The 13,382-nt window shown below is 38.9% G+C and overlaps 1 protein-coding gene across 8 annotated transcripts in view; it reads left to right on the top strand.

Moving 5' to 3' along the window:
- Positions 1-13,168, top strand: part of LOC128887222 (uncharacterized) — a 35,129-nt gene extending 21,961 nt beyond the window's left edge. For 5 of the 8 annotated variants that reach the window (XM_054142894.1, XM_054142895.1, XM_054142890.1 and 2 more), the window contains exons 3-9: positions 1,549-1,741; positions 6,331-6,400; positions 7,304-7,465; positions 7,543-7,631; positions 8,493-8,606; positions 8,677-9,069; positions 11,532-13,166. In XM_054142894.1, coding sequence (XP_053998869.1) covers positions 1,565-1,741; positions 6,331-6,400; positions 7,304-7,465; positions 7,543-7,631; positions 8,493-8,606; positions 8,677-9,069; positions 11,532-11,771 — 1,245 coding nt within the window. In that variant the 5' untranslated portion in view covers positions 1,549-1,564 and the 3' untranslated portion in view covers positions 11,772-13,166. Of the gene's footprint in view, positions 1-1,548; positions 1,742-6,330; positions 6,401-7,303; positions 7,466-7,542; positions 7,632-8,492; positions 8,607-8,676; positions 9,070-11,531 lie in introns of all 8 variants that reach the window. The other 3 variants (XM_054142891.1, XM_054142892.1, XM_054142893.1) reach the window with 3 other exon arrangements.
- Positions 13,169-13,382: the final 214 nt, after the last annotated feature.

Below are 13,382 nucleotides of genomic sequence, written 5' to 3' on the forward strand. Positions count from 1 at the left end.
GATAAGGGCCTGTCATTGTTATCATTAATACCACTGGGTAACTGTGCTATAACTCCAATACCTTTCGGACCTGTATATTTATTATAATTACCAGATTTCGGGCTCCTTTTAATTCACTATCACCGAACAAAGCTAATACAAGTTATTTTAATGCTTGTCTTTAGCTTATCAAATAAAATAAAATTCGGGACTTTAATTTCGTTGATTAAACATAAATAAATATTCAGCAAAAATGTATGTATGTAACAACGAAAAGCGTGATAATTCCACATTCATCCAACAAAAGAGCTCATTAATTTTGAAATTCATTGAACTTTGTTGAAGTTTTGAATTAATTAATCAGATCCCGTCTCGTCTCGTGCGCATCACTACGAGCAAGCAAGAAATAATTTCTATTTCGCTACGTGAAATAAAATTCATGCGAGAATTAAAGGGAAGTATAATGTTCTTTCATAGGAAAACATTTACCTACCACCCCTATTCTTGATTGTCTGATGATTAACGAGCAATAGAAGCAACCCACCAGTATTAGTTTTTAATTAAGCGATGAATATATCTATGAATGAATTGTATATATGATTTCATTTTGGAAAAATGAAATAAAATTCATGTAGAAGGTCAATACTGTCCAACTATGCGCACGACTTCTCCCTTCGTAGCCTTATCGCGAGTCTTTAAAAAATTCTGAATAACGTCACAATGGCCGCTCGCAGCGTACCAGTTTCCTGTTTCTGAATATTTTCGCTCATAACAGACAACAACGGGAACGAAGTAGTACCACGTCGTTCTGACGTAACGCCACTCGGCAACGAAGGCGGAATTAAAAGCCGAGGGTAAATAAGCGCGTTTCGCGAAACGGCATCGTAGTCTCTTTATTTTTAATTGCACGAGTACGCTCCAGCCTGTTCTTTCCGCAAGCCGCCGGGTTGCAGCTTAAACAAACATCGTCCGTTTGAACTTTCCATAGAACATCGTGACGTCTCTCGTTTTCGCCGTTTCGCATAATCGCGTAAACTGCCAGCTCACGATCACGAAGGTTTAATGTTCGTAAAACTTCAATTCAAGGCTATATATTATGATAAATATTTACCTGACACTGAAGAACATAAATTGCTTCGATATTTAGTTTCACGGCCATATCTTCTCTCCCTTTTAAATAAATGCTAACCTTACCTTAGAAAGGCACAGAATGAATTCCTGCATCAAATAAAATTTCACAAAACATTATAATACAGATTTACATCTCCCATGTAGTAGATTTGCTTCAACATCCTTTCACAGACCGAACACGTCGAATTTCGTGCCCCAATTCCGTTTACTATAGGAGCTGCGCATTCGTGCCAGTGATAAATACACTTGCATCCTCGAACTTCATGATCCTCGAGATCATGATGCGTTGATATCGCTCGGCAGCATTTCCCTACGCGAGATAGAATAATAATGTAGGGCACGAGTATTTCCCTGGCGAGTCGAACAACGAAAAACTCGGTTCGATCTGGGAGCGCCACCGCAGAGAAATTGAAATGACCGTAAATGTCGAAATGCCAGGAAGGTGGTGAGATCCATGGAGCGGTTGTACGCTGTGCCGTCGGAAAAGCTGCGCGTATGGTCGATTTGGCTCGCGAAGATCGGAGAAATCGCCGACCAATGGCAGAGGTGGTTACGAGCTCGCATCGATCTCGTCGTAAGGATCGCCGAACATTTGGAAGTGGCCGAGGACGCCATACGTCGGGACGAGGAGGTGAGTTCTACTTTATGTAACGACTGCTAAGTGGCTGTTCCATTCTTAGATATTTACGTTCCCCCCTGGAGTAAGGAATGGGAAATTCGTGCGATTACAGGAGCTTTTTTAATGGGCGATCGAAGAATAAACTGTTGATGTCAACGCAAATACGTTCCTTTAGGCGAACTAGGAAAATCTCGAAATTTGACTGTTAAATTAGGGAACTTCGTGCGAAAATTAAGTATCAACAATTTTCTAAATAAAATTATGTAAATATATATTCTTATGCGACTTTCGACGCTGAATTCAATAGTGTGAAACGGAATTTGGAAGAAAAGTTGTTCATACCATTTGTAAAAAACACAATTACATCACAAAATCCACGAAAATGAAGAACTAAACATTCTAAGATTTATTAGAACCGTCGAAATATTAATAGGGATTACTATGTAACATCTCAAAGGATAACCTTTTTTTAAATTTTTCACTTTCATTGTATCTCATTATACATTCTATCTTATTATATTAACACGTTGACTGCCAGACTGCTACACGTGGAAATTCCAACAGAACTAACATTTTTGTTTTTGGCAACTAGAAAATGTGCAGTCTAACATTTATCGTATTACTTATTTTTGTATTCTCGTTAAAATACTATTCAGATTTATTTTCGTTTGTCATTGCTCAAGCAATGTCAGAGGCGTATCGAAATGTCAACTTATCGCGGTCGCATCATCGACGAGAGCTCGCGCGCGTGTCGTTCCGTCTGAATATCGCTTTTCGATCATTTCGTAGCGCGTTTGAAGATAACGTTTGCCGCTCCCGCGGATGCAGCTCTCGCGGACCGCTTTTCCGCAGCACGCGACCGTTAACAAAAGCTTCCTAACAATGCTCGCGCGATACGCGTTACGAGCCACCGTAAATATCTTACAGTCGTAAAAGCATACCTGTCCCGAATGGCAGCGCAGACGGCGTCTCTCTATGCCTGGGAACGCCTGAAATTTCACTGCAAATTACAAGTTCAGCTGTGACGTTCCTATTAAAGCTTGACGAGATGACAGTCGAGATGACGCTTGCAAGAATCGAGGTGCTCATACCAGGAGGCGACGTAAAACACGATTTCGCATTTCCTATTATGAACGAGACATTTTTCGATAAATAATGCACCTGCATTTTTATTTCTTTCAAAATAAAAATAAATAAGTTTGTATTTCAACCAACTGACACGCGTTGACGAGCACTAAATCGGTTGCTATCACGGCGATTAATCTTAATATTGGATTGTGTGGAATGTTTACATCGAAATTCTTATTTTTAATTTTCAAATTCAACCCCAAATAACCTCGATTAGCGACATGACAATCACAAAAGTAGCCAGAACTGGACGAGCTGTGCTCGACGAAGTACATCGAAGTTGTTCGATTAATCTTCCGCATCAAGGTCGACTGGCGCCGCTTAATGACGACGCCATGCGTCGTGCGGTTGACATTCTCACCGTGACGCCACTTTCTTTCCTTCTCACTTTCTTTTTAAATCTATTTTCCGTGTAGTAAGTCACTCACGCCGTGGCGGAGGTGGTGGATTAAAACCCTCCCTTTAACATTCGTATATTTTATTATATTCGTACTCGATGTATATATTCTTAAAAATATTTACGAAATTTCAAGTCTCGTTCAATTTTCATATTCCTATTTCACATTCATATTTTTATTTCAATTTTAAACTATAGGTTATAATTTCTTTCATTCAGGTCCAAATTCCAATGTCCGAACTCTGCAGCCACTAGTAGATTTTTGTAGATTGCGTTTTTCTGTGTCTTTTTATTTTTACTCATAGTAAGTTGCGTATGGGGGTGCACAGTGGCGATTAGGAGAAATTCAAACCACCCCTCCCCCCCTCTCAATAACATATTTATTTTAACTCTATATTTTCCCAAGTGTCTTTTAAAAACTTCTCAAAATTTAATAAACTTCCAAAATTTGAAGTATTGTTCATCCGGATTTGTGAAGGAATTTCGTTCGATTTGAACCCAGTAGTTACAGTCACGATACTGCAAAGCAGTTTATTACTTTTCATTTTCCTTCCACTTTCATTTCTATTTTATTGCCAGCAGCCTGCAGCAGCCGGCTTCAGACTTTTGCAGATTGCACTTTTCCGTCTTCCTTTTATTTTTCCGCGTAGTAAGTCACTCATAGGGGGACGCACAGTGGCGAGGAGAGATTTAAACCGCCCCCTCGTCACTGAACTATGCGGGTGTCGCGTATAAATCTTCGGTAGCGGACTGAAACATACTGGTAGGCAGCTTCCCCTTGTCCGACACCTGAGCTGCTCCGCGATACAATGAAACACGCTGCTCCCCGGTGTTCAAGGTTAACCAAACGGATGCTGCGGAACAACGGCTATTCTCAGCCACCCGTGTAAATCATGTTTCGCGAGTATCGGCGCTGTGCGAACTTGATAGCGGGGAAACTTCCGCGAATTAAGTTTCTCGGGTTAGAAACAGCGGGGAGACTTCGATGCCTCGGAGATTAAGTTTCTTCGATGGCGAGGGAAATTGGAAAAATTGTGGTAGCCAAGGAGATTAGTTTCCCCGTGGCTGGGGAAAGCGAAACCCTCGAACAGCGAACGAATAAAATTTCCTTCGACAAACTTCTGTATCGCGTTACGGTGCAACCTTCTCTATCCGTATTAACGGGGATTCGACGCTGTTTTCGAATAAAGGAACAGTCACTTTCCTAAGATGAATTTTGCCAAGTGATACGCTGTAAAACTACCTTCCAAAATTATGTATTGGAGCGTCCAGAAAGTTCGTGTCAATTTTTAAGAAAAGTTCGAAGGCATATTTGAATTTTAACCCTTTGCATTCGAGGGCTTTTTTCTAGTATCTACAAGGGACCCGAGATGCTTTCCTAGCATTCTATTGCCACGAATGCTTAGGCTATCGAGATTTGAGAATCAGGTCACCTTTACCTCGCCGACAATCATTTTATTAACACTTCGAGTTCCAAAGAAATTAAACCTAAAGAAACATTATTGCTGATATATTTGCTGCGTGAAACCTAATGGTCACTGAGAGTCACCTCTTGAGTGCAAAGGGTTAATATACAGTCAGTCTCCTAAGTATTCGTACCCTCTATATCTATCAAAGAAAGTTATCTAAATGTTAAGTATCGGAACACACTAACAGAACATTAACTTAATCACCGTTTATTTACCACATAATATAAAATACATACTAAGTGGGCAGCCGTGACGTCGTAACCACGTGTCTCCGGACAGTACATGACACTAAATTAATATGAAGATTATACATTCAATATCCAAAATAATATGTGCGTCTACTATAATAATTTAAGACGCTGAATCAAATACATTTTCTTATTTATCACTATCTCTCACGAAATTATAATAAAAATTTATATTTTCTTTACGAGGACACCATAGTATTTATTAAAAGAGGTTCCTACCGTAAATATCTCAGCCTACGTTGGCGTCATACAAAAATTCACGCTCGACTTCCCATGTAAATCCACTACACTAGTCAGTTTCGAAAATTTTGCAGTGGAACAGGTGTTGGTAGCATCCAGCCGCGACTACGCGAGCGTAATCGAAAGAGAGTGTTTACCGCGGGTTCTGCACTGTCGACGTACTGATTTATGCACTCCACGCAATGGCTGCAGTCTCACGTTTCTCCCGCGAACTCGTCCGTCCGTTAAGCGACGCAAATTTAATTTTAATTTTAATATGCATTAATCGCTCACTGGTCTGTTTGCGAACGTCAAACTTCTCGACCCTTCGTTTTCCAAAACTTCGACGTTTTCTTTCTGTCGTGTGTCGGGTAAACTACGCGTCCCTGTCTCTGGTATACGAAACGTGGTTACATTCTTGGGAAGTTAGGAAGCCTTTAAACCTGCATTTCATGAATTTTATTGTATCTCTTGATGGGAAGAGATGATTTTTAGGGAGATCAACTAATATTGACATTGATCCAGTCGTTGAATTAATTCATCATATTAATATGGTTGTTTATGGTTTAATAACATTGTACTTTTTATTTTTAGTGAATTATACGCTATTTTCTTATATTAAGTTCTATTGAAGTATCGAATTATTTATTATTTATTATTTTATTGAAATATTTCGATAAGAAAATAGCATTTAATGACATACAAACAGTATATTCTGCTATTCATAAAAATAATAGTTTATCTTCAGTGCAAAGAGAAGGCGTCGAATAAAAAATATTAATACAAACATAAAATACGAATAAATATTATTCATACACCTCAATTCTAAATATCGAATCGTCATTCAAGTATATTGTAAAAATAATGCATCAATTATAAAACAATCTCTCCTCGAACCTCTCACCATCCCTTAAATTTAATATTCATAATATAAAAACAGGTAAAATTATTTAAATTCTACCCTTCTCTACAACCTTCTCAGTTTTCAATTTATCCTTTCTACTTGCTCCCCTTTCGCAGACTAACCGACATACTTCGACCGCCCTAATTATTTTCGCCGCCGGCCCCCCAAAAAATACAACTCCGGTGGAAAAATGACGAAGAAGACCGACGCTAATGGTTCCCTCTTTTTGTTTCCAGAAAGGAGATAAGCCGAGCAAAGTTTCCAGCCGGTCGGAGCAGCCCGCGGCCGTGCTCGTCGATTCTCCAGGTGAGGGAAGCGTAATTTCGTTCGAAGCGGTCATTCTTCCCCGGTTCCCGGCTTACCGGGGGTTTGTTTACGTCCGGCAGCGCACATAAACCAAGAGAAAGGGGGCGGGCGACGGTAACAAAAGAGTAATTTTGGTAGAAGCCACGCCGTAGACGCCACTGTGTAGCACTTATCGCAAAATAAATCTGAAAGTATGGCCATTGTTGCTCGGCCGGCCTCGCGCTATCACGTAGTGCTTTTACGTTGCCCTAAACAGATTTTATGACATCGCGAATCATAGCCCGTTAGCTGTGCCCGCGTGAGAAACGCGTTTTAGGGAGGTGCCCGGGGGTATTTTTTGGCTTATCTCAGAATCTCCACGTATTTAATAATTAATTCCGTTCCTGCGCCGTTTATGCGCTGAATCCGGTACGGAGGTGGCGGGGGTGCGAACGTGGGACGATAAGCTGATTCGGAGGGGTCAAAGTTTTCTTCGTTGTCTGCGTTTCACTCCGTGAACGTGGATGAGAGAGAGATAGAGAGGGAAGCGACCGAGGAAGTTTGTTCCCTGTTGCGATTTAATTAAGACGCCAACGGCCCCGTGAAAAGTGAAAAAATGTAACTGAATTTCGCTGGTTTAGGAATAAACAGGTTACGTGTCAGTATACTGGAGGCCAATAAAGAATTTGCACAGTTAAGAAATCGTCACGTTCAGGGTAGATTTTAAGCAATAATCGATGGTGATTGCATAATTAACTGGGATTTATTACACGATGGTATACTTGGAAATGAATTATAAGTTAAAGAATCGGAAATCATTCATGAATGAATCCAGTAAAACTTTTTATAATGTCTTGTATACTTCAGTCCAGAGTGACCGAATAACTTTATGTGTCGATACGAATTGACGCTGTATCGTTACAGAAAAAACGCCTGACGAAGAGCAGGAACCAAGTCAAGAAACACTTCGCGAAGTAACAGATAGTTCAAGCGTCTACGTCAGCGCAATAGGAATCGGGGACGAAATGGATGACGATAAAAATGCTCGAGATAAACCAACCGAATCCGAAGTCACATTAACACAAGGTGGATCTACTTCTATAATTTTACAATCTGAGGGTATGTTATGTTTTCCCAATTTCAAGAGCAATGATTTTATTTAGAAGAAAAAGAGACGTTGATGACTTGGCCCATTGGAATGCCGTGGCAGCATTTAGGGGAGAAGGTAGAAATTGAAGAGGAGGAAATCGAAGTAAGAATTACTTCTGGAACAAAATTCATATATACAATTTATTTCATTTATTACTTTACTGAATTTTCTTTTAAGAATTCGACTTTACGTATATTTTCATATTTAACTCTTTGACTGTGAAGGGTATATATACGCTCTCGAGAAATGACCTCCGAGAAATGTTTGTATTCGTTAAATCAGTTTTTAAACAATATCAACTTATAGGGGACGATGAGACGAAACTTTTTTATATGTACAGTTTATTCATAGGATGCTTAGTTATGAAAATAAAAATTAAAAAGTTAGAAGTTCGTTAAAAAAATTGAATTTCAGGAATAAGGTCTTCTAAGTTTATAATTCTTATCTCTGGAAGTAAACGTCCTATGAATAAATTGTAAATATAAAACAGTTTCGTCTTATCATCCCCTGTGAGGTGATATTTTTTACTATTTCTATAAATAAGTAATTGTCAACCAACGATGCTTTCATTTTCACCATTCCAAATGTAATCGAATTCAGAGAAAAAAGGTCTTCTAGGTTTTAAATTTTTATTTTGAAAACTAGACACCTTATGAATAAACTGTAATTATAAAGAAGTTACGTCTTATCATTCCCAATAAACTGATATCTTTTTAAATTCAGACATCTACCCCACTTAGAATTTCCAGTAAAAATCATCCCGCAGTTAAAGAGTTAGTGAATGTTCGAAAAGTCCACCTTATCTACCTCAATATTAACAAATTACACTCTCCTGATGGAATGAGATATACCAAAAATGTAAATACTAAAACAGTTTAAATGTCGTTCACGTTTGACCTGGGAATGGGAAAACATTACCGTTTACATGCGGCGTGTCGCAATAAAAGTAACGGTGTCTTTCAGAAGCTTCCTATGCCAAGAAACGAGGAGGAGATGCGAGCATTCTTCAAGGAGTTCACGCACGAGGCGACCGTTTACAGGTCCTACTACAAGCATTGGAGGGAAACGGCGGACCAGGTAACGATTCCACCGCACACTTTACTTTATATGTCCGCTCTGAATGCCGTCGAGCATTTTTGTGTCGCAGGCGACGAAGGTAATGGGAGGTCGGTACGTGATGGCCACGTTCATCGTGCAAGGAAAGGGCAAGCGAGTGGAGAAAAAGGTGCCTGTTAAACGACGATCGCGACCTAAGAAGACCACGAAGAGAAGATCACCTGTGAAGAAGACTTCGAGAAAAGCTAAAAAGCCTAAAGGTCCTGCGACGGATGGCGAATCACCGAATGACGCTGGAGAATCTACGACGCAGCCTGTGGAGAAGGAGACACCTGCAGAGGATTCTATAGAAACGGAGAATGACGAGGAGCTCGTCACACCGGCTCCATCAGAAACACCCACGGTCATCGAAGTTGCGCCCGAGCCTTTGGAGCCGAATACGGAGGAGGGACCTTCGAACGGGACGAAGGAGTCAATAGTTGCGGTAACCGTGCTTTCATTACGATTCGGAGGACCACTTGTGTGGTATCGTGGAATTCTACGTTGGGCTTCCCGCGTGATTTGATTTGGGGAGGAACTGGAGGTTCTTAGGTGTTCCACTGATTTAGGGAACTCGAGGGCTTTCGTGATTTGACTGATTGGTAGATATCTGCGGTGGATAGTAGAAAGGGATCAAGTCGACTTTGTGTTGCAACGAAGAGAATTACGTGGAAGCAAATTAATATTTTTAAACAACGAAATATTATCTAAACAATGAATATTTCTATCAAACATTTTTAATGAGTATTTTTAAACAATAACGTATATAATGTATTATCATATATATTTCATGTTTTATTATTGCATATATATTTTATATATTTTATATATATAACAATGATAATGAAAATATATGAAACAATAAATCATATAACATATATAAAATATATGAAAATATGTATGTCATTTGTTTAAAAATATTCATGAAAAATATTTAACAGAAATATTCATTCAATGTTTGTAATTCTTTAAAAATATCGTTTCTTGTACGAAGTGGAAAGAGTCTGTAGTGTATGGACAAGTAGAAATACATGAGGTACACGTTCCTATCAGACCTGGGCACTTTTGAAATAACATTACTTGAGATATTATGTCAAATAACGTACCATTTAGTTTTACAATTACTTGAAAATAACTACTATGTTTATTTTCAAATGACCGTCTCGAAAATAACAGTACGAAATAAATGATTTCAAATACTTATATTCCATTATCAATTCAATTAAAATTTGCCCAGGTCTCCTTCCTATAATATAGAACGTTTTCAGTAGTAGAGGAAGGCCTAGCAACAATTTTTACATCTCGCTGTAGCTGCGCCAATAGAGTGCAAACTGCAACGTTTCCTGCAAGTGGAAAGAGCCCGAAATGGTCAGACGTCCAGAAATAGAGCGTTCCTATGACACGGAACGTTCGCACTGCAAGAAGACCTAGCAACAATTTTTGTCGATCGCTTTATAAATACGCGGTCGAGGTGACCTTTCGTCTAAGTCCATTCGATGCACGAGTGGACAGGAATTCGTTGTTTCCCTCGTTTTTTAATCACGATACGGAGATATCCGCAGTCCGCGGTTCGTTAAAGGAGCAATTTGTTTCGTCTCGGGGTGGGGGGGGGGGAGGCGTCGCGATAAAAACGAATACAGCGTCGCTGGTTTAATCAGCAGGCTTGCCAGGCTAATTGGTGTAATTAAACATTTTATCGCGGATGATACAGAGTCGAGTATTTATTAAATCCGAGGAAAACTTTTCTCCTCAGTGGCGCTGTTCGCGCTGGTTAACGGGGTTTGATAAATATCGAATCGACGGTTACGTATTTTTCGAAATTTCTCTCCTTCTCTCGGTTCACCGATCTTCTCTGATAACTTCGGCGGTCATTATCGGAGCAAGAAGTCGACACCGATAAACGACTCGTTTGTTCGTCTATTTTTCGAATGATTTCGTTCCTCGGTCTGCGGGAACGTAATCGATTTATCATCATCGTCGTCATTAAGAACGATTTAACTCTTAGCTCCGCGTCTTCGTTCGGTATCGACGTTTTATCATCGGCTACCGACGACGTGATGTTTGACTGATATTGAAACCGAAGATTAATGAACGATGATTGTCGAAAATGAGAAACGAAGGGATGAAGAACTCGCGAGATTAAATTCTGCCGCAAACATTCGCCTGATAATTGGTGTTCGATGATCCCTCCCCGAGTGAATTCGAAAAGCATTAACCTATTTCTGTTTCTCAGATTTCTTTGTAACTTGTGTATGACGTTTGGGAGAATTAGACGTGTTCTCTGTTTAGGTGGTAATCGAATTGATAGACCAATTAGTATTGCAAGGGATCGCTTGGCGTTATTCAATGTCAACGATTCTTTACGGTTTAACAAAATATTTGACTAAATGTAGAATGAGAAGTGTTTCGAAGTGTGTTAACATTTTAAGAGGAAATTTTTATTGGGGTGGAATATATGAAACGAAGAAAAAGCAGGGAGTACATTTGTTGAAATATTACTCATAAGATGGTGGCAAAAGTGTACACTGTGTAATATGTAATAAAACACATCTGGCCAGTAATGTTGAAATTAAATTTCAGGCTTGGGAATGTGTTCCTTTAGATTTATGTTTTCCAATATCGTTTTTAATTCGTTTCCATACTTCATATCTAACCTTACAGTGCTTTTATTCGAACAGAAAAAAAGGAATATAGGTACTGAAAACGTTAGAGAAGGTAAATTAGCGTTTATGTCAGTAATTTCTTAAAAAATAAATCCCTTATTTTTTTCTTTTTAAGGAAATCTTTCATGTGCAATGTTAAAGTTGCTTGAATCACGTGCCTTGTTTTCTAGTTTTATCAATATATTTGATTAAAATGAAGAGGCTACTTTAATTGCTCATTTTGTAATTATTATAACTCTTACAGAAACCGGACGACGAGTGGCAGGAAGTCACAGATTTAGTTAAAGACTGCGCACGCGCCGCCGAACCCATACCTTATTTCTTCTACTTGAAGGCAGAACCTGACATTGAGATAGCTATAGAGCACGACGACGAAGTGGTCATCCCGGCCGATACCGATCGCGAAACCATCGTTGGCAATTATAAACGTGTCTGGTTTAATCTTGCTGAAAAACCCCTAAAGGGTGGAAAACCGTACATATAAGAAACAGTGAGAAGTAAAATAAAAATTGCTAGATACCCGATAAGCAGTTTCATCATGTAACAAAAACAATAAAGCAAATAACTAGTCTGAAGCAAACATTAATATAAATATATAAATATGTTAAAAGCTTCAAAATTATCTCGTTTTTGAGGCAAAATATATCAACACGCTTCCATATTTATGTTTCACTTTCATCTGAAGTTTATTTCGTATAAATTTTTTCTTCCGATTGGAATTATTATTCTCAACAACCAATTTTATCATTAAATTCACAAACGAACACGGCGCATGAGTTTCAAGACGTTTCCTCGCAGTCAAGCAGCTACTTTCTGCGAGCTTTAAGCGAATAAAATTGCATGGGAATGTGGCCGTGAATAGGAAGGAAGATAATTGGCGAATATTTTTGGTTCGACGTGCACGAAATTACCCTCAACTAGCCGGAGACGTTCTAAGAATAACAAACGCGGGGCGAATTAAAAGATAATAAACCGATGTCGCAAATATTTACCAGATCCTTCCGTTAACAACGACGATGGGTTTATTGTCGTGATAAGGATAATTAGTGTCATCATGAGTCGCTTTGCGTCATTTTTTATATTGTTACATATCAGGAGGGTGTAAAATTTTGAAGAATTAAATGACTGAATATTGAAAACAACATACAATGACCACTTGCATAAATTATGACACTTGGACAACGATAAACGTGTTGCCACGTATTAAAAAGCAAAAATATTGAAATAGTTATATGATTGCATATCGAAACGTGTTTTGGGAAACCACATACTTCAACTACAAATATTATTAATCAACAGAAGCAACCAAATGTTCGCGTACCACATACGTCTAAACACTATGACTGATCGCAAAGTGACAAGGGGTTAAGGAACATGGAAATGCTTAAGTAAGAGAAGCAGTTAATCGAAATCGAAGTAAGGTTTCTTGATATTGTTAGACATGGGGTCACAGCTTTGACGTTTCGTAATAAGCCGCTGATCGCACTGGCAAATACACCGACGGTTCTGTCGGATGACTCCGACAGAAACCATCGTCTTTGATGTCGGATGCAGATATTAGGCGGAACCTAAATGCACGTGGCTGAGTTCGTTCCGAGCAGAGGGTTGAATGGTGGAAGATACCTGTCGTCTGATGGGTAAATATATTTATGTACTTATTTATTAGGTCACGGGTTCTCGCATTCGAACCTACTCACTCCAGTACAAATTAGCGCGCGCGTGAAAAAATACAGAGAATGTTATGTATGCTATTAAAATATTGTATTCATTCACTAATTCAACAGTATACATTCTGCTTAATTTACATTACTGCGCAAAGTATACTAGTCAGTCTTGTGCCACACAAAAATATTTTAATATTTGTAATTTTTAAATATTTAAATAAAAATATCCCTCTAACTACTTCCGACGAAATTTTTCATATTTTCCACACAAAAAATCCTATTTGAACGAAACCTCGCCGAAATGCTGTTTAAAGTACGTACTTTTATTACGGGTATTAAAACTTTTCCAGTGGCTGTTCGGTATCATCACCAAAAATTCTAAAACATCAGCCCCTCTTCTGCACTCCCACAGGACTCGTCTAATCCGAGTC

The sequence above is a fragment of the Hylaeus anthracinus genome, unplaced genomic scaffold (assembly GCF_026225885.1).
Source record: "Hylaeus anthracinus isolate JK02 unplaced genomic scaffold, UHH_iyHylAnth1.0_haploid 11985, whole genome shotgun sequence".
Classification (NCBI taxonomy): Eukaryota; Metazoa; Arthropoda; class Insecta; order Hymenoptera; family Colletidae; genus Hylaeus; species Hylaeus anthracinus.